Source organism: Brachyistius frenatus, unplaced genomic scaffold, assembly GCF_029030835.1.
Source record: "Brachyistius frenatus isolate BFR_SWC_R1_liver_20210118 unplaced genomic scaffold, ASM2903083v1 Contig_10, whole genome shotgun sequence".
NCBI classification, from domain to species: domain Eukaryota; kingdom Metazoa; phylum Chordata; class Actinopteri; family Embiotocidae; genus Brachyistius; species Brachyistius frenatus.
Window position 1 is genome coordinate 5,763,291 of NW_027210609.1, and position 21,273 is coordinate 5,784,563.

At 40.5% G+C, this 21,273-nt stretch overlaps 1 protein-coding gene across 1 annotated transcript; it reads left to right on the forward strand.

Moving 5' to 3' along the window:
* smarcd1 (SWI/SNF related BAF chromatin remodeling complex subunit D1) lies at positions 1–20,699 on the forward strand. Its single transcript, XM_069691089.1, has 13 exons — positions 1–206; positions 7,403–7,578; positions 9,840–9,882; positions 11,038–11,160; positions 11,755–11,877; positions 12,085–12,201; positions 12,539–12,640; positions 12,740–12,901; positions 13,979–14,076; positions 14,554–14,689; positions 16,747–16,869; positions 18,075–18,176; positions 19,123–20,699. Exons 1-13 carry the CDS (start codon positions 21–23, stop codon positions 19,174–19,176), a joined length of 1,545 nt encoding a protein of 514 aa, XP_069547190.1. The 5' UTR covers positions 1–20; the 3' UTR covers positions 19,177–20,699.
* The last annotated feature ends 574 nt before the right edge of the window (positions 20,700–21,273 follow it).

Here is a 21,273-nt window from a genome sequence, read left to right on the forward strand (position 1 = left end):
GGCGACATTCAGAGAAGGAGATGGCGGCCAGAGGGGGGTTTCAGTCGGCACCGACGGTTGGTGGAGGAGGAACAATGGGACCAGGACCGCCGGTACCGGGCGTAGGACCAGGCATGGGACCCGGGACGCCTTCCGGAAGAATGGGGCCGTCGTCGGCCGCGCAGAACCACATGTACCGCTCTCCGATGCCCGGGCCCGGGTACCCGGTGAGATATCACTCCATCTTTGCTGCTGACGCGTTAGCCAGTCCGCTAGAACAAAGCCGCGCACCGCTGCTTTGTCACCGGGGGCTAACGTTAACCTCCGTCGCCGGTGCGGGCCGCAGCTCGCGCTGCCCGGCAGCCCGGTTAAAAAAAAAAAGAAAGAAGCGGCGATCCCTTTTTTATACACATTTGAACCGGGAAACTCCCGAGTGACTCCCGGAGTTTGTTGGTTGTTTGAATTTTCTGACCCTCCCGCCTGCTAACGTTTAAAGTTAGCTAGTTCGGTGCAGCAGCCTGTTAGCTTAGCCGCTAAGCGTCCGCTGTGTTTCGCTTCAGTTTTTTTTGTCTCTGAAAACAACATCGAAAGGCTCTAAATAGTTTTTTTTTTACAAAACAATCCTCCCTTAAAGGCCAGTCTTCAATGCTCAAAACGTCGTACCTGGATGAGTTCGAGCTTTTGTCGCGTTAAAAAAAAAAAAAAAAAAAAAAAAAGTTGCACTGATGAGTTTTACTTTTGAATGAATTAGCTCAACATCAGTTTGTTTCAATGCAAATTTCCCCCCCAAAAAAAATACCCAAATAATTTCCGGAGGGTTTAAACCAGGTCGGTGCTGGTTTGCTTGCACGGCAGCTGGTATTTTCCAGACTGTTAAGTGCAGCATCTGTCTCTGCATTTTTTGGTAAACCCAGTAACACCTGGCTGAAAGTGGTTTTACACAACGAAGTTTGATCTTTTCAAGCTTTTACCAAATAAGAAAAGTGCAGCAGCTGAACATTTTTTTATTTTATTTTTTTTACCTACAAGGAGGAGGATTTTTTTTTTGTAAATATGGGGGGGGGATAGTCTTACAAGTTGATTAAAATGATCCACTATTTATTTGCTACTAGACCTACAACAACTTAGTCAATCAACAGGAAAGTCATTTGCAGTCTTGAGTAATCTTTCGAAACAAAAATGTCAAATATTTAGTTTCACGGCGGCAGATTCAATATCTTTGGGGATGTGCAACTGTTGGTCTGACAAAATAAACATTTTATAAGGTGTCGCTTTAGTTTGTCGGAAATTAAAACGGGTCACTATTTACAATAATTTTGTAGGCAAAATTGTAATGGACATTTTTTTTTTTTTTTTTTTTAAATAATACTTTGTTGCAGCCCTATTGATTAATATATTGTGGACTTTTACAACACCGGTGTCTTTAAAGTCCCCGTTAATGTTAAAACATTTTTTTTTAAATGTCTATTTAAGAATCACGTCATACTGGTGTCATTTCAGGGGTTTGCAAATATCAGGTAAATCTTCCGCCTGTACAGAGTAGCTCAGTAGCATTTAGTTAGTTGCATTTGCTTTAAAGTATACGCAAAGTGCCGAATTAATGTGAAATAACACCACAAGGGTCAACAGATTGAATATCACTAACACATGCCTCAATAATTCACAAGATGTTGTGGTAACGTCATGCACGCTATTCTCATACACCAAAGTAAGGCTTTTTTGGCGCCTCAAAACGACTCCCTTCAATACCTACCCAACAATCTATTATGACTTGTGCCGACATTGTGGCAAAAATTACCTTTGCTCAAAGCCGTTCGTTCGTACCTGCTACACACGACCACCAAAACCTTTCCTTCTCCAATTAAGACCAGACAGCCCTGCTAGTATATGACTCTGACTCCTACACGACCACCAGCACCAATACTTTTCCACCAAATCCAAAACAACCCTTTTCAGCTGCTCCTGCCATCTCCCTCCCCAGATTGCAAGCTACCGCATTATTACTATTGTTGACCACGCAACGGTCCCTCTTGCGATCCACGCCTGCCCCTTTACCTCAGCCACTAGTTTGCGATGTCTTTCTTTTTTTCTTCTCGACAGCTCATCAATATTGTTTTCCCACGTGTAACAAAATAAACTATTCACTGGCGACCTGACCACAAAACACGATGTCTGGCTTAAGGCTGGTACAATTTAAGTCTTGTGTAATCACAAGCTTTCCTCCCAGATCTACCCGCATTTCCCAGAACCTACCTCTATTTAACACGCTAAAAGCTTGGCTATCTGCGTCCTTTCCTCTTCCCCTCTAACAAAACTAATAACCGTCGTATAGTTTCCACTCTTCCGTGCTCGTACTTTCACCTTCCTCTTCTCGGTGGCAGCAGCCGAGCACCTCAGTACCTGGTTATGCCTCCAAGTGTACCTACGCTAACTAAGCCAAACTAATCTCACAGCCTGAAAGAATGTGCTTTGCTATTCCTACCGCTGGACGTGAACAGGCTGGATCCCACACGCCACGCGGTGCTCCAAGCAGAAAGCCTTTACGACCCCCCCCTCCGCACCGCACCGCACCGCAGGTCCTTCCAACTGAGTTTTGTCTTCTGCATAGATACACCAAATATTGCACTTCGCACTGGTGTAACATTTGAGTTGTGAAAAACGGTTGCGGAAATGTGCAAGAATTGATATCGGTCCATCTGAAATCATACAATTAATACGCTGAGCAGAATAGTCATGAACAGTGTTACCTCATTAGTAAATCTGTACAATGCATTTAGGGCCTGATCTACTCAAGGTTTGAGTGTGTAAAATCACGTGCAAACTTCACACCACCCGCAAAAAAAAAAAAATGTCCAAGCTGATCTACTAACGACGTGCAGTGAAGATCGCGTCTTTCAAATGTGAAATTGAACACGCGTCGTCCATTTGGCGTGTTTGCCTGAATACATATGTAATATTGGGTGTTTCTGCTTGAACGTGCAAAATACTGGGAGGGGAAATGCAAATACATACATTTAGCACCTGCAATGATATTTACTAAACCTGAAAATAGAAATAGGAGAAGTGTTTGATGTTTATTTTAGTACGACTGAAAGGCATTTGTTTATCAGATGTGCACATCTGGAGAGACGGAAGCTCTTGTTGTGGTGGGAAGAACGTGGTTTTACACCCGTGGAAACATTTTTGTGATGTCAGAGGAATAAATTATTTAGACATATCGTCTGTTCAGCGATGGCATTTCTGAGTTATTTAATAAACTGAATGATGATTTAAAGCCAACAACAAGGAGCCACGAAATACCGGCAATGTCAAAACTTCTTATGACTCAGCATCGTCCTGCCTCTGGGTCATTCCAGCGTATCGCTGCAGGAATATTCCACCCAATCCCATTATTCAGGTGAGCTGTCACAGGTCCTGAATGTGTCCCGCAGAATTCACGGGTAGCTTCATAAAGTTCACGAGCACTCGCGAGGCACTGAATGAAACTAATTCACCTGCTCATCAAATAAAGATCTGGACCTGCTGATCGGTGTTTGTTAGAAGCGTCTCATCCACCGTCCCTCCTCTTTTATTAGCCGACGTTTTATTATAAACAGTTTGTTCGCCTAATATCTTGCCATCTTCTCATAATTTCATCTATTGATCTTTTTGTTATTCCCACAGTATTGACTTCCTCGCTGATAATCTCCTATATGGTGTTTTGTTTCTTCTTCTTGCGGTCGTTCCGTTAGAACGGCTGGAATCATTCTAACACGCGCAAGTACCTCATTTAAATGGAACGATTTGGATATCAAAGACACAATTTTACTCTTCATAAATCACCTGCAAAACGACTGTAAAATAATTGTGCAAACTTTTTGAATAAACACACAACTTGGTACCCTTTATTTGAGATCTCAGTAAATCAGGCCCTTACTACCTTGACTTAACATGATGAATGTAAAAATTATTTTTTTTAGGTGTTAAACAAGCGGTAAACTAGATTAAAAAGAAATATGTAATGCTAAAGATATAGATTCTTTTATTATCGCTAAATATGTTGATTATTTTCTCATTTAATTAATTAACGGTTGAAGACTGTTTCTGAAAGCCCAAGGTGCAACTTTGAATGTCTTGAATTTTGCCAACCAACAGTCCACAACCTAAACATATTCAGTTTATTTTCATGGAGACGTAGAAGAACCAGAAAATATTAACGTTTAAGAAGCTGGAACCAAAGGATTTGTAGAATGTTTAAAACAAATTAAATCAGTGAATCTAAACAATGAATCAATTACCAGAATAGTTGGCGATTCGTTTTCTGTTGGTCGACTATTTGATCGTCCATTAATTGTCGCCACCGTAATATGATATCGATATGGTGGCATGAAAAGGATCTATTACTAGTCTGCACTGTAAATTTGAAATGATACTGCAACTAAATCAAATAGTTCTGATTACCCAGTAGAAACATGCTCTGCTTGGAATCATGATATGTTTTGTTCCCCAAAAATGTGAAATTAGCAAGTTAAAACCTCTCAAAAAGTCCATCAACTCCATTCATTGAAAGTTCACAGTCCTTGATTTTTGCAAAATTGAAATGCTCGATCCAAGATGTCTCCTACATCTCCGATTAGTGTCTTTTCTGTTACAAAATCAAGGTCTCAAACTGAGATTTAAGGTGAGCGCAGACAAACGCTCCTTGAGCCAGCGAAGGTGAAAGCTTCCCTCTGAAAATACATCATCAAAAATCCAAGTACAGTTACAAAAAGCAGGACATCTTTTTTTCTCTTTTTATTGTGTAGTCAAACATTAAACTCTTAATGTTTTCAAACCCAAGACAAAACCCAAAACTGGCTACTGTTGTTATCCTGTGTTACATATTCTGCTCGGTGGTCCGGTGGTTTTTACTGGGCTGGGATTGGATTGGAGTGTTTGCTAGAATTGAAGGTTTATGTTGTCAAGCCTGATAGAAATGAGAATCAATTATCACTGATCCACAGCGGTTGAAGTGTTTGCTGCTTAGCTACTGCAAACCTCAAACATAGTTCAGTGAAAGGAAGTTACATCTTTTTTTTTGTCTCTCTCCCTCCCGTCGTCCTTGGCTGATTTCACTCAATGCAAGCGGTTTTTCACAGCATTATCAAAGAGGGTTCATACTCTGAATACTGCACATCTCTAGTTGTTCTATGGCAAGCCAAGGCTGTGCTGATGTACAGTGTAAAAAACACTAAGTGATCGACACGCGGTCCCTTTCTGCCTCAACCGTGCTGCGTGAAAAAGGCAGAAGCCATTCATCTCGCCCGTATTGTTAAGAAGTCGGTGTTCGTCACTGCCTCCCCTCCACCCTCCTCCGTAGCCTGAGCAGAGAGTGTTTCGCTTTAATCCGTCCTCATTTGTCGGACTGACTCCAGGAAGAAAAGCTGCCGTTTAGTAATTTGTCATTTATTTGCTGTTCTCGCCTGCACTCATGCAAACAGATACAAGAAGTCGCCTGTTTGAGTTCTTGGCACATGGTTTGGTGAGTCGGCTGCAGTTGTTGTTTGGTATTTATTTATCTTAAAGGAATGCAACAATTTGGTGCTACTTTTTCGTATAGAAAGCCTCAAGTATGAAGATTTGATGCTTCAGGTTATTGTGCTGTGCAGTTTGCTTTTCTTGTGCTTATAAATTGTTTTGATACAAAATACATTTTAATTGGTTCAGCGTGAATACATTTACATCAGGAGATGTTTTTCTGGCATAATTACAGTGACATTATCTCAGATCTGTTTCATTTCGATGTCTTAGAGAAGTCATAACCCTCATATTACAAAATATGGACTCGTATTACAAATGTGGATTTAAATGAATTGAAAGTAAAGCCTTGATTTTCTTTTCTTTAAAAGCCTTTTGAAAGCTTTCATCACACGCGTTGACCTCACAAATACACTGTGTGGTTTTCACTTTTAGCATTTTAACTTTTTATGTACACGACAACTCTTAAACCGCTAAATTATTTAGAAATACAGAGATTATTAATTAATTTGTAGCCGTAATTAGTTTAAGTCACCTCTGTTATCTATGAGGAGGCAGGATGATGTCCACATATGAATGTGCAATGCGGGTGTGCACAGGTGGTCCCAGTGCTAAAGTCTCTCATCAGAGAGTATCAGCAGCGTTCTGCAGCAGTCGGATATTTACATTTTACTGTAAAATGAAATCCTCCGACGTATAAACAAGAACCGTTAGTGCTGGATATTGATCTCCTGATTAAATTCAATCCGTAGTCCAGAATTGATGTGTTTTGATTTGATTCTTTGATGCTGGTGTTTCAGTCACAGCAGATATGACCGATACGAGGAGGTGAATCAAACACCTGGCCAACTGCGTTACACACGTTTTTTTTGTGACCACTGGTCTTGCGCACCTGAAACTTGCACATCAGCGTTTGTGACAAATTATTGGGGAACAGAGCGACGTAGCAGGAGGCCAAATCCAGTGAGTCCGGGCGGTGGGGGGGTCGACGGTCGTGGGCAAAAAAAAATGAGTGCGGGTTCAACACACCGAGCGGGTGCGTTGTGCGTTGGAGAGCCCAAGTGCCGTTGCGCAACAGTTCGGGAGGTTTGCACCTTTTTGAATGTTTCCCTCAGAACATCACAGTGGAGCTTGGTGTTGACAGGTTGCATTCCTGACCTGGGGCCCTTTTCGGTTTTGGACAGTGAGGTTCCACCCGAATGGCACTCAAAACATGTCTCCATCGCTGTAAGCTTCCTGAAGCGTTTCAAAGGTCTCCGCTGCCGCTTTTAGCTCAAAACTTGATGTGCGTCATCTGGTCACATCTAATACAGCCAGCTATCATCTACTTCACTTTTTAACTCCAAGTAACCTTTTTGTACAAGTAATAATGCCTTGATTTTGATAAAGTAGCCATTTTACATCGCGTGTACCCCAAATTGGATCCTTTCATACAAGAAACCCTGCTTACACATAACATTTATCACTGATGTTTCACATTTACTAAGAAGAGGTACAAATGAGTGGATTAGTCTTATGACTTTAAGAATCAATGTTGGGTAATCGAATAAAAATTACAACCAGAATATTCCTTTTTTTGTCCAGCCTTATTGTATTTCCGATTTTGCTTTAAAAACCTAATTGATTAATGAAAATGCTTTACCGACTGCCCAAAATGAGCTACAATAGGAGCATAAGGGAAGTGTACATCAACCACCTACACATACAATATACAGGAACCTGTAAGATATGTTGTTGCGCAAACCAGATTTCTGCATTCTGAAACCATCTGGGGATGAAAATGTTAAACGCCGATAAATCCTGTTCGACGTCTGCAAAATATCTCTGTACTCCAGATTCAAAGGCTGAGCTGCGCCTTGTGGAATAGAAAAGCAATGCCAAGAAAATCTTTTTTTAGTCAATAAGCGTTCCTATCTTTTCCATGCAGAGACCTGGCATGCCTCCATCCAGCCGTATGACACCGCAGGGACCTGCCATGGGCCCCCCAGGATACGGCAACAGCCCCGTGTCTCGCCCGGGGATGCCTGGCGTGATGGACCCGTCACGTAAGAGGCCGGCTCCCCAACAGATTCAACAGGTTCAGCAGCAGAACCGCAACCAGCAGTAAGTCCTCTTCCTTCCCTGCCTCAGCCACGCTGCATCGCTTCAAACAGACCATCGATAGTTACATTACATTTCATTTAGCTGACACTTTTATCCAAAGCGACTTACAGTAAGTGCATTCGACCGTGGGGGTACAAAACCCAGAACAACAAGAATCAAGAAACTAAAATTTTCTTCAAGAAAGCCAAACTACAAAGTGCTACTAAAGTACTACTTTTTTTTTAAAAAAAATTCCCTATTGAAGGTGTAGTTGGAAGAGGTGTGTTTTTAGTTTGCGGCGGAAGATGTACAGAGTTTCCGCTGTCCTGATGTCGGTGGGGAGCTCATTCCACCATTTAGGAGCCAGGACAGCAGACAGTTGTGATTTTGTAGAGTGTTTAGCTCGCAGTGAGGGAGCGACAAGCCGATTGGCAAATGCAGAGCGGAGGTAGCGGGCTGGGGTGTAGGGTTGGACCATGTCCTGGATGTAGACTGGACCCGATGTGTTCACAGCACGGTACGCAAGTACCAATGTTTTGAAACAGATGTGGGGAGTGATGGGAAGAAAAAAAGATTGTTTCTTCTTGTCTGCAAGTGACTCCGGAAAGTTTCTTTTGTTTTACTTTCGGCATCTAATTTACGACTCCCTGTGTCCTTATCTTTTGACCTACAACCAACTCAGTATTACCATACGAAAGCAGATACAAAGGGAATGGGGGTGACTGTCAACTGTTTGTCACACTGTATAGAAGCTGCCCTACGGAGGAGAGACGTTGAGCAATACTGGGCATCCTTCTTTGAGTGTACATGTATTTGCTCCTCCTTGCAAGAATAAATGTCCGATATGTTTGATTTTGAATCTAGCTTTTTCTAACAGGAGCCACGGTAACCAGTGAAGGGAGCGGAGTAGTGCGAGTAATTATAGGGAGGTTAAAGACCAGTCGAGCTGCTGCATTCTGGATGGGCTGCAGAGGTCGGATGGCACTAGCAGGTAGACCTGCCAGGAGGGAGTTACAATCCTAGTTACAGCTGAAGTTTAATTATGTACATTGTTTCATTAATACCTGGAATGATTTTGGCCCGTAAAGAAGAGAAAGTGGTGTTTGTGATCAGAAGTTTCAAGACTCTGTTCCTGCACCTGTCGAGTTTCTGATTCGGTGTCAGCCACGATAATGGTTCCCACTCCAGACGGGAAAGAGAGGCGCTTTCTTAATGTGTCGAAATAATTTAGTTTCAATCTCGCTCGTTGTTAAAGTTACTCCACTTTTACTTAGTAGATGTGAAACAAATATTTTAAAAGTTACCAAAAACTTGGGAGCTCAAAATGGAGGAAAATGTCATCGATTGCATGTTTCTAATAAACAAACATATACATTTCTGGAACAGTTGAATATTATAGGGCTGTAAATAACTATTTTCATTCTCAATTAATCTGTGGATTATTTTTTTCAATCAATCAGTTCTTTGGTCCTTAAAATGACAGAAAATAGTGAAAAATGTCGCCCACTGTTTTTGAAAGTCCGAAGTGCAGCGAAAAATGTCTTGTTTCGTCCAGCTAGCTCCGAGATGCCTGATGTGATGGAAAAATAATTATATGAATTATAATTACACTTATATTTACAATATTTTAGTTTCTTAAATCAGAAAATGCCTAATCCTTCATCAAAATAGTTGCCAATTACTTTTCTGTCAACCAATTTATTGACTAATCGTTGCAGTTCTTAAGTTGTTGACTGTTTTAATCTTTTGTTTCAGTCTTATTCTCTTTGGTGTGAGGATGCAGTTTTATCTTCTCTCATTACACACTGAATATCTTTAGGTCTTGGTCAGTTGGTTTGGCTATGTATGAGATTTTGGAGACTAAACGATTAATAGATTAATTGCAAAAATAATGACCAAAGTAATCAATAAACCTATTATTTGCATTTAAATAGATTTTATATAACAGACACACCAGCTATTCTAAAAAGAGATACGGAGAAATATATTTACACCACAAATATAAAACATATTAAATGTGACCGTTCAATGACGTTAACGGCCCACAGTTCAGTAAAATATATCCTTTGATTTGGTTTCCAGCCTTCCAGATGAGGAAGTGAATTATTGTGGTTATGTAAATGCAGCGTTTCTCTTTGTGAGTCTGTGTATTTGTGTGGGTGTGTGACCCAGGTATTGGAGGCTGTAAACCTCAGACTGAAGAATTTAACTGGCTTCTTTGTCTTTTTTGTAGAGACTCACTGCACCGCTTTAATCTTGTTTCAATAATTTGTTTTTTATAGCACAAAGAAGAAAAAGATGGCTGATAAAATTCTACCTCAGAGGGTGAGTATTAATCGAGCAATTCATGGAAATCCATTAATTCTGGCTTTGAGTATGTTGGGGGAGATTACATTTGCTGTTCCATTTGAACTAAACAAAAGGGGCAAATGGTCTTTTAAAGGACCTCGGTTAAAGGTCTAGCCTTGAGAGAACAATGACTGGGAGCACTTAAGATGCCTTACTAAAGATTTTTATTCAATATTACTCACCTTGTGTGATGGTGTCCATCATGAACTGGACCAGAAAATAATCCCTCCACTACCCATTTAACTCTTTATTTAGTTGATTTATTAGCACTTGAATGTCCCCTCAACATGTTGTCATAAGAATAATATTAATGCATATCACCAGCACAATTGCAATCTCCTTTTCATTAATTTACTTTACCCTAAAATCACGAATTTGCCTCAGAGAGCTTTAAAACCGTCCACATGTTCATCTCGGATCACAAGAACTGCAAATGTTGAGTTTCTCTGTAGAGAAGTTGTTGGAGCAGTTACACCTGCTTGTTGACATTTTTGCTGTTTTAGATGTGTGAAGTACAGCTTTGACACAAATGATAATTAGACAGAAATCTTTTCGTAAGTATTATTAAGAACCCCATATGGACAATAAGGTTGACAATCATTTTTGATATTGTTCTATTGTCATTAGCTGTTTTTCTGTGCTTTGGTCCACTTTAGATAATGTAGTAAGTAAACATAAAATATCACGTTGTCTGGAGCTACAGCTCGGTTCTCCTGAACTGAGATTTATGCCTCCCTTTCTTTGCCTGTATTTCTCGAGTTGCATACACAAGTCAAAGACAAATAAAATGCATAATTGAAAGATCATTTCAAGTCAACTATCAATAATTACAAGTTTGTGCCTGACAGAAATGGACTCACCATGTACAGAGCTGTGATTACTAACGGCTTAAAGAGTGGAAAGCAGACATAAGAAGGATCAGAGATACAAGGTTTTTCAGACTTGGGAGATGGGAAAAGAAGTTCAAACAGGTGGCTTTATAATCAAGGAGTCACATGTGCTGATTAAGGAGGATCACTGTTCCCAAATCTGCATTCGTGTCTTCAATCGTTGATAGTCGTGGTTAGCAGCAGTTAGCACAAGCCTTGTTGATAGCTGAGGATGTGTTCATCCTTTTTTGTTGTGTCCCAGATCAGGGAACTGGTCCCAGAGTCTCAGGCTTACATGGATCTACTTGCTTTTGAGAGGAAGCTGGACCAGACTATCATGCGCAAGAGGCTGGACATTCAGGAGGCCCTCAAGAGGCCCATTAAGGTATGTTTTCGTTGCACCCGCCTCTCTTGTACTCCCTGAATCACCCCTGACACCAGAAATGAACTTCAAAACCCTTTAGGAACTTAAAACTATATCTTTCAATAATAACTTGCTCATCTGAAATGTCCACAGAAGTATTTGTACATACATTTGATGAGGTTGCCATTAAAAGGTGGTTTTTTTGTGTGTTTTTTTCATGATCGTACTGGTTATTCCACCTTGACGTTGTGTTGCTTTCATATAACATTGAACAAGAAGATGTTTGTGTATTTTGGGGTTGAGAAATGTGCCTGATAGATGTTTCATATAAGCAGGAAGTCCTCTCTGTGTCCGCATTCAGCAAACAATTACACTGATGTTATCTTAAATTAAGTTGCATACAACTGCAGCAAAGCCAAGTTAATCTAATCTTTGCCTTAGTTATATATTTACGTTATTGAATGAAACAACTTAACTTTTGGGATTTGAGAGGGCGGTTATGTTCTGAAAGTTGAAATACATGCACCACTGCTGATTATCAGTGTAGATATGAAGTTTGTTGAGTGATTGATGGTTATTAAGTGTTGTGTTTTGTGTTTTGTTTTTTGTTTTCAGCAAAAGAGAAAGCTTCGGATCTTCATATCCAACACCTTCAACCCTGCAAAGCCTGATGCTGAGGATGGAGAAGGCACAGTTGCATCATGGGAGCTTCGTGTTGAGGGGCGTCTGCTGGAAGATGTAAGCTTCTTGTTAACAGTAGTTTTTTTTCCCAAAATAATTAATCCAAATAGTTTTTTTTTTCTTATGACTTTTTCTTAAAACAAATTCATCTTAAACTTTCACAGATAATCTCAGTTTTATACTTAAGATCTGATTTATGACAGGCACACATTTTGTGCAAATATTATAGACAAAGTCATTGATTTCATTTCATTGTGTTGGCAGACGGCCGTGTCCAAGTATGAAGCTACCAAACAGAAGAGGAAGTTCTCCTCCTTCTTCAAATCCCTGGTGATCGAGCTGGACAAAGACCTGTATGGTCCAGATAACCACCTCGTGGAAGTAAAAACATTTGATTCATTTATAATTCGGCATTATTTCCTTTCTAGGATTATACGTTATGGACTTTTCCCCCATTTTATTCTGAAAACTGTAGTCCATCATTTTCTGAAAATATTCATGATTAAACTGTATTTTATTATTTTTCCAAGTGGATTTTGTTTTGTGGAATTTCTGTTTTTAGAGTAATTCACAGATCAGCTGGTTTTACAATGCGGTAAACATTTTGTGCTGCTGCAGTAACAATTATTAATTGTCCAGGATAAATGCAGAATATCAGTTTATTGTTTGGTCAGTAAATACTCTACTTGTTCCTAAAATGTTGCTTGTATTATTTCAGTGGCACAGGACTGCCACCACCCAGGAGACTGATGGTTTCCAGGTGAAGAGGCCAGGTGATGTGGGAGTTCGCTGCACCGTCCTGCTCATGCTGGACTACCAGGTAAATGGTCAGGTCTTCTCTCTGCTTCTTAGGATAATATTCAATCGCAGATTCACCTTGCACTAATCCATTTCATTGTTCTGTCTCCGTACCGTGCAGCCTCCTCAGTTCAAGCTGGACCCCCGACTGGCTCGTATGTTGGGTATCCACACCCAGACCAGACCTGTCATCATTCAGGCCCTGTGGCAGTACGTCAAGACCCACAAACTCCAAGACCCACATGAGCGCGAGTTCATCAACTGTGACAAATACCTGCAGCAGGTGAGTCACGTTTTCGCATCACACATTGCAATTTATACTTTAATTAATTTGGTACATTTTGTTGCTTAAAAATGCAGTGAAAGACCGTTCTGCTCTTCAAACCTGATCAACACTAACTGTAGCCAGTGTCTGAAGCTGGAAGGATCAACAGCCTCGTAGTTGTGCTGATGTTGTACAGCCTGTCTCTTTCTGTCTGTCCTTGTATGGAGACTCTTTCCCTCTGGGTCACTGACTGGTTCCCTGGTTTTATACTCTGCCAAGATAAACATGATTTTAGAAGGTTAATGTTCAATTCCTACCGAGGTAAGGTGTGAAATAAATAGTTTCTATTGTACAGACGGTACGCATACTTTGTTGTAAATGCACTATTATGATTTGGTATGTGAACAAGGTCCAATAGAATTCAACTTTTAAAACTACATTTTACTTTTTCAGCAACCTCTTACACAAAAGAGACTGTGAAAGAAAAACAGTCACCTTCACCGAATGAGCTGCAGCTCAGACTGTGCAAAATAACAAAAAAGAATTGTGATGAAAAAGTTTTGCAGTGTCATATATATACAAAAGGGCCTGGATATTATTTTTGAAATAGTCATGAAAAGAAATGTAAAAGTCCAAATAGTTTATGGAACTTTTTTCTTATTTCCTGTTTTTACTGGGATCTTGTTGAATTGCAGTACAACCACCAGAAGGTGGCGATAATGTACCTAAAAGCTGTTTTCCAACCATCATTACAGAACAAGAACATGTTACTACCAGAACATTTATCCTTAAAATGCCCATCCATAAAATACAACGAGGTGTATAAAGTTTGTATTATGTGTCTAGAATATTTATTACATTTGACTCAATGTAATCATTATTTTGACAACAGACCCAAAACCATCAGAATAGCATTTCACAATACTTAGTAAACACTGACCAGCCTAAGCTGCAGCTGGGAAGTTCAGAGCATTCTTAGTTTGGCTGCTATCTATTTGGCGGATGCTAAAGTAGTTCGTACTTGTGTAGATGAACTTTGATAAGACTTAAGTGATGTGATGTGCATTAAGTTTTTAGGTTTTCTTCCTTTTGCAGATCTTTGAGACTCAGCGAATGAAGTTCTCTGAGATCCCGCAGCGCTTGCATGCACTCCTCATGCCCCCAGAGCCCATCATTATCAACCATGTGATCAGGTATCTCCTTGTTATATATTATTGATTAATCTTCCAATTTTTTTATTTAGTCTTTAAAATGCCAGAAAGTAGTTAAAAAGCTCATTTTAAGTCTTCAAATTGCTTATTTTGACAGACAATTATTTCAAAACTGTTTACTGACAGCAAAGTGACAGATTCAAATGTTCAAATTGTCCCGTTTAAGAGGATGTGAACAGAACGGTATTTGTTTGTAATTTCTCCTTGAAAGACAGAAATGCTTAAGCTCTGTTAAAAAAAACAAAAACAAGGTGACAGTTACTTTTTATGTTGACTTGACTTATTGTTTCACCTCTAGTTGTATTTCTAATCTCCGTTAGAAGATAGTAATAGATGTTCGAATAGTTTCAAAGATAAGAACATTTTCCCCAACATTAGAACTGGATTGCTGTTTAGATCCCGTTTGTATGCATACTATCAAAACTAAACCTACTGTTTACTCTTTGGTGTTTTTAATAGTGTGGACCCCAATGACCAAAAGAAGACTGCTTGCTATGATATAGACGTGGAGGTGGACGACACGCTGAAGACCCAGATGAACTCCTTCCTTCTCTCCACAGCCAGTCAGCAGGAGATAGCAGGACTGGACAACAAGGTACCGGCTTCAGCCCCACAGCTGCTCTTAGTACAGGAGTCACAGGGTTTTGTGTTAGACTTTAGGAGAAGCTTGTGTGTCTTTTGACCTTTTAAACTACTGAATCGCACCCTTCTGTAGAATAACACACAGAGTTGTGAGAAGTTTGAGAAATAATTTAATTATATTCCTGTGATTTTGTATCAATCAACATCTTTTTCTAAGATTTAAGTCGTGTCCATTTTCCATGTGAGAACCTCTCTGCTGTAAATATTTTAAGGCAATTTAAAAAGCAATGTGAATGTGCTTTTTTCTTCCTTCTGACTTCAGTTGAGCCCACCATGTCGATTCGCTCCTATTTGGTGAGCCTGCTAAGGTCAATTTCACACTTATTTGCTCCCTCAAATTGCTGCCTTTGTATTACTGTCTTCTTTCCATCCATTTTTGAGTTCACTCGGGCCCTTTTGACCTCCTGCGAGCAGCCGTTACCTTGGCTGGGATGGCTGTACTCACATTGATAAGGCACAAAGCCCATTCTGCTAAAAGACGTCCCTCTGTGTAGTCTTTGTTCTGAGACAACTCAACAATGTAAATACGGGGAGAATGTTTATAGTTTACCGGCGCCATTCATTTTGTTACAGTATTTTGGCTTTGGTGCAGATTACACCCTGTTCCTGCCGGGCTGCTTTCAGAAATGGCTTCTTGCTTATCCTGTGTTGATTATTCTCAGTATTTGTAGAGTATTTTGACACTGTGGAGATCATGTTACACCGGAGGCTAGTCCCATTTCATAACCAGTACAAGTGTCCAATGTACATTTTTCCAGACATAACAGCCTGCAGCATTCCTATGTCAGAGACCGTGAAGGGGGATTGCAGGTAGAATTATGCATTATACTGATAGGACCTGGTAACGAGGTGATTCATCTGAGCTGGTCACTGGACTACAGATTTTTTTTTTTACCAGCTTTTTATAGAACAAGTTTTAGTCCTATCAGCCTTGAGCGCAAATTGAGGCTCCTTCAAATTTGATATCTAAGTAAGTGGTTCCAAAACTTGGTGCCTTAAAGCTGGAGCGTTATTTCAAACTGACAATAGTAATTTCTAAATTCACTGTTACTCACTAAAATAAATTGTAAGTCTTTGACTCTTAACAAATGTGTTTAATGGGGGTTCCTTCCTCCATAAAACATCAGCAAGCTGCTTTAACATTTTGAAACTTGCATTGTTTCTGTCCAAGTTTACTTGCCGAGTGTTTTTTCTTCCTGCCTTTTTAGGTGCATCGCAATGTTTTTTGGCCACCACCTGTAGATCACAGGGAGAATTAGGAAATATTTATTTGGATCATGCAACAAGGAAGGCTTGTTTCATTCTTTTAAGTTTTTTGCAGGGATTAAGACGTTTTATGCCGCGGCTCGCCTCCTCACAGGCAAATGTTCCATCAAAACAAGTCGTCGTCGTCGTTCCCCTCTCCACCCTCCCCCCGAAACTATTTTGCGAAGGACACCATCACTATATCCTAAACATAGTGCTGCCCAAGACCATTGTGACTTGTTTCAACATATGCAAACAATCCAGAGCATTTTTTTCACCAGAAGCAGAATGATATATGGCTGCAGACGGACACTTCTCCAGCATTGACACGGCACAGCAGAGACGAGATAAATTCCATGTTTTTTACTGGACATTTTTTATGATGTTCTGCCACATAAAAAGAAATTAGTCAGCACTTAAATTAACTACATATTTAGGATATGTTTTTAAACGTATAAAAAAAGGAAGAAATAATCAATTGACATCAAAATCAGTAGACTATAACACACAGATAAGACTTTTATAGCAGTTTCCCAATCATTGGAGTCAGGCGTGGCTTCTGTCAGGGCAAACAATAGGAAAGCTTTATCAGCTTTATTAGAGCTCTAAAAATAATTTGTAGTGCCATAAAAAGTCATTAAGGAATACTCTGGTGTGACACAGTTTTGGCAGCACTGATCTCAGGAATACCAAACACCCGTCCGCAGATATTTAGTGGTTAACGAGTATATAAAGCGATGACCTCACTTTTGTTTTTCTTCTTAGATCCATGAAACCATCGAGACCATTAACCAGCTGAAGACCCAGAGGGAGTTCATGTTGAACTTCGCCAGAGATCCTCAGGGCTTCATCAACGACTGGCTGCAGTCCCAGTGCAGAGACCTCAAAGTGAGTTTGCCTGTCGTGACTTCAGACCGGATCATCCGTGAACCCAATCGCTCTTTTATCTCCAGTCAAATATCACAGTAGATATCGTGTTACTCCCGCTTCAAAGAAATCAACCTCACGCGCACAAAACTTCAGTCACCTCAACTTTCAAGCACAAATTTGCGGTTACAGTGTCAGAGTCATTCAGATGAGTGAGTGCTGAGTAAGCCTTCGGTCCGCAGTCATTCGGCAAGAAATCCCTCACGGATCAGAATGATGAAGCAGCAGCAGCATCTCCACTGACGGTAACCTCAAAAGATCAGGATGAAACCCAGCAGAAAGACGTGTAGCGAGTAGAGGGACGTGACTCATCATTTTCCGCTGCTGAATGTTGTCATTGGGTTCCTCCATAGTGCAGTTTCACTGTTTTTATTTGTGTCTTCTCTGTACACAAAACATCTATATCATATTTATTGCTATTGAAGAAGAGGTATTCCCCTCTCTGTTGCTTTTCCTGAGGCATATTTTTGATTTGGGCTATACAACATAAATAAAACTGAACCTGACAGCCTGTGAAACTACCATGGGCTATTTCTTGTCATTAAGGAATAGAGGGAATAAAGCAGAGACAGGAAATACAACAAACATATATATATATCACCTGGATAACATTTAGAGATGATAGATAACTAAATATTTGACTTTTAAACTAATAATGTCAAGAACTGGGAAAAAAAATCAACAAGAAGTACCTGTGGTATTTCTGAGCCTGAGTACTTTTCCGGTTAGTACAAATGTATTGCAGTCATGTTTGAGTTTGATAGTCTTTGATCCTCCTGAGTTTTGCTGTGTCACAGTGACTTTGGTTTAAATCCAATGTTTGACTGTGTGAAGAGGAAATTTGACATCATGCTGCTCCTCAAACACAAAGCTCACACTGCTCGCTCAGGTGTAACACAGGCGGACAGAGTCATTTAATAACATGTTTGACTGGATGAACCCCCCCCCTCCTATTCCCTCCCCCCGTCTGCTGAGTGAGCCGGTTAGCTGCTGACCAGCTGTCGCCCACCTGCAGTGTTTGTTCCACCGAATCTGAAGGAAATTGAATGAGTTCAGTCCGAAGCTCACTCTCAAACAAAATAGAAAATAGACACCCTGGGCTGTTTTAATTTATCAGCTGTTGTTGAGTCGGAGTTTGGTCTAATATGATCTTTTTCTGTTAACAGACCATGACGGATGTGGTAGGAAACCCGGAGGAGGAGCGGAGAGCAGAGTTTTACTACCAGCCGTGGGCTCAGGAGGCGGTCTGTCGCTACTTCTACTCCAAGGTAATCCCTTTTTTTCCTCCTCAGATTTTGTCCTCTTTACTTTTTGCCACGGTAACGCAGAGGTCCTATCACTGAAGTCCAAGCTAAATCATCTCCACAACTATTTGACAGATTGACACGACATGTTATGCAGAAGTCCGTAGTCATCAAAGGATGACTTATAATGACTTTGGTCAGTTGTACTTTGTGTTTAGTGCAGCTAATGATTAGTTTCATCATCACTTAGTCAGCAGATTTTTGTTGTTGTTAGAAAATAGTTTTTTTGCAGCGGGGGCAGCCCTGTAAACGCAAGTGTCTCAGAGTGAGTGATCAAAGTGACTTCCTGTATCCATTTCAAATTGAAACCCTTCGTTTTATACTAAAAGCTCTTGCGTTTCATACATGTTCCGGCCATATACCACTTTGACCTATGAGTGTGGATCAAAAAGGTCTCGAGACGAGCCGTGACCTGCACTGAGCACAGAGAAGCTACGAACCTTCCGAGATTTGCTGCTTGATCGAAATCAGCGCCTAAGTTACAGAAGATTTTGTTGCCAGTGTGCATCTGCGGTTCGTCCGTGGACACTGACCCGCGGGGCCCGCGTCAATGTTGCGTGTCAAGACTCTGGAAATCAGGCAACTGAGGCTTCAGAAAGTCTACCGCAATCAAGCAATGAGCCTGGAGACGTGTGTCTGAGGGGAAAAGTTCAGCGCAAACAACCTGCACTGTGGCACTTAGGTTCTTCAAGGTGACAATGCAGGAAGGTGATAGCTTCTCTTTGCTGCGTGGGCATTACGTTGCCGCGCGACAGGACCGAGCTCTGGACTTCCTGAATGCCTCTCGTTCTTGCTGAACAGGACCTGGTGCAGACTCTTAGTTGTGTTGCGTCGTCGCGGCCGTAGCTGACCGTTTTCCTGGTAACGTCGTCTTCTGGTGATTAAACGTCTCTGTGAAAACGTGTTACAGGTGCAGCAGAGGCGACAGGAGCTGGAGCAGGCGCTCGGCATCAGAAACACCTAAAGAGACGTGTCCCCGTGCAGCAGGATAACCGGAGACGTGATGTGCTGTAGGAGACGACTAACGTGTGTGCGTGGGAGTTCTCTTGACAAACTTAGGCAGACATAGATACTAGATGGCTTCACTGTTATATAGGTTATCAGTTGGTCTTTTTTTGCAGTTTATTTTCGATTTCAACTTTTTTGTAAGGTTGTTCCCCTCTCACACCAGAGCTCCTTGAGCACAATTTTTTTTTTTTTTTTCTCTCGTGCATGTCGAAGCATTCCTTTTTATTATAACACACTGTCCAGACTAAACTACAGATTGCACACGAATTAAAAAAAAAAAAAAAAAAAAATATCGGAGGGCAGGTTGTAACTGTTTTAATGTTTTATTACCCTGGAACAAAAACATGATGTGAAATCATCTGGAATGTGCAGAGTCTCCTGTGACATTTTAGACTGGGAGCCCAGATGCTCTCCCAATTAGTCAAAATTGATAGTGCTTGTAATCACTCAGCTTCTTTGCTGCCCACTGGCTGGTCATGTGCCACTGTGTATTAAGTTGTCCTTGGTTTGTTTTGACAGTTTGTACCACAGTCTGTTTTATAAGAGAGGCGTTTTAAAGCTTAATCCATTTTGGCAGAATATACATTGTTGTGGCGAAGCGGTTATCTTTTTGTTGAGGGTGCCCTTAAGTATGAAGTTCTTTTTTTTTTTTTTTTCTCTCTCTCTTTTTGTTACTATCAGTGATGCTTGTTTTAAATATGTATTATATCCGTACTTGTCTTGTTAGCTAGTACAGATTATCATGGAAGTAGCTAGTATAAGTACCTCTAGTCTATATAGTTTTGTAAATACTGAGCAGAAAAAAAAAAAAAAAAACTGAAGATGGATGTGAAGTAAACTCGTATGACTTATCCTGGCCGATCTTTTTCTTACGTCTTTGTCTACGCTCAGATAGTTGAACCAGTATTTATATCATTAGTCGGCCCTCGCTGTCAGAGCCCGCTGATTTAGCTCCCAGCAAAGTAAAGACGGCGGCCACATTTGACAAACCTCCTCTCTGCAGGGCAGCGTGCATCAGATTCATGTGGGCTGTGAGCTGGAAACGGCTGAGTGGGTTTTAATTAGATAAGCCATAAACACACGACAGAGCAGATATGAGGAGGTGTAGCTTCCTCCAACACTGACTTGACACACCCGCGACCTTTCGGTCATTTCATGTTAAGATGAGTGTCCTGGCTGCAATGTGTGGGTGGGTGGGTGTGTGTGTGTGTGTGTGTGTGTGTGTGTGTGTGTGTGTGTGTGTGCATTTTATTATTAAATTCCAAGAATACACTAATGAGGGTTCAGGCATGTGGAAGATTTCAAAGGAGCGTTTGGAACCTGTGAGCTGTAACACACAACGTTGGGGGGGTGGGTGTGTGTGTGTGTGTGTGTGGGAGGGGGGGGGGTGTAGAATTATGTGAATCTGCAGACTTTTTCATGGACCAAACCTATTTTTCTGTATGTTCTTATGTTATAATAAAGGATAAGTAAAATGTTTGTTTTTGTCAGTGATTTTTTTTATTTATTTTTTTAAACTCAAAAACGACCTCGATATTCCTGTATGTACCAGAATGAGGCTGCAACTGATGATGATTTCAATTTTGGATTTATGTCAGTGAATTTAGGATTCATCTCGGGTAATTCATTTTGTGAAAGTGTCGAAAAAGATAAAGATGCTAAAAAAAATTTATTATTATTATTTTTTTTTTTTTAAAACTCCTAAACTTCAGGTTGAAAAGACTTGTTTTGGTCTGACCATCAGTTCAAATCCCAGTTTCACCACTGAAGTTACGATCGTGAAAGGCAAAGAAAACCTGCAACGCTTCTGCAGTGGTGCAGAAAAGAAAAGGAATAGAGCTTAAAGTTTCATTTATTGGAAATGCTGAAAGGATCCTCAAAAGTGCACATAATTACAGTGCTTGTGTTAATGCACTTATTGATTTTTACAAAAGTTTGGCTTTTGTGTTCGAAAAATGACTTTCACTGTATAAAAGTGGCTGCAAATCAATTTAGTATTTTAGTTGTTTTAAGAAAGATGTATTGCAGGCAGTTACCGATTGCTGCTTTTTAG

Excerpts from the sequence above, each read along its gene's own strand:
- smarcd1 (XM_069691089.1), top strand. The coding sequence starts at position 21 with ATGGCGGCCAGAGGGGGGTTTCAGTCGGCACCGACGGTTGGTGGAGGA. Across the intron at positions 9,883-11,037 it reads ATAAAATTCTACCTCAGAGG|ATCAGGGAACTGGTCCCAGA; the intron begins GTGAGTATTAAT and ends GTTGTGTCCCAG. Across the intron at positions 11,878-12,084 it reads AGGGGCGTCTGCTGGAAGAT|ACGGCCGTGTCCAAGTATGA; the intron begins GTAAGCTTCTTG and ends TTGTGTTGGCAG.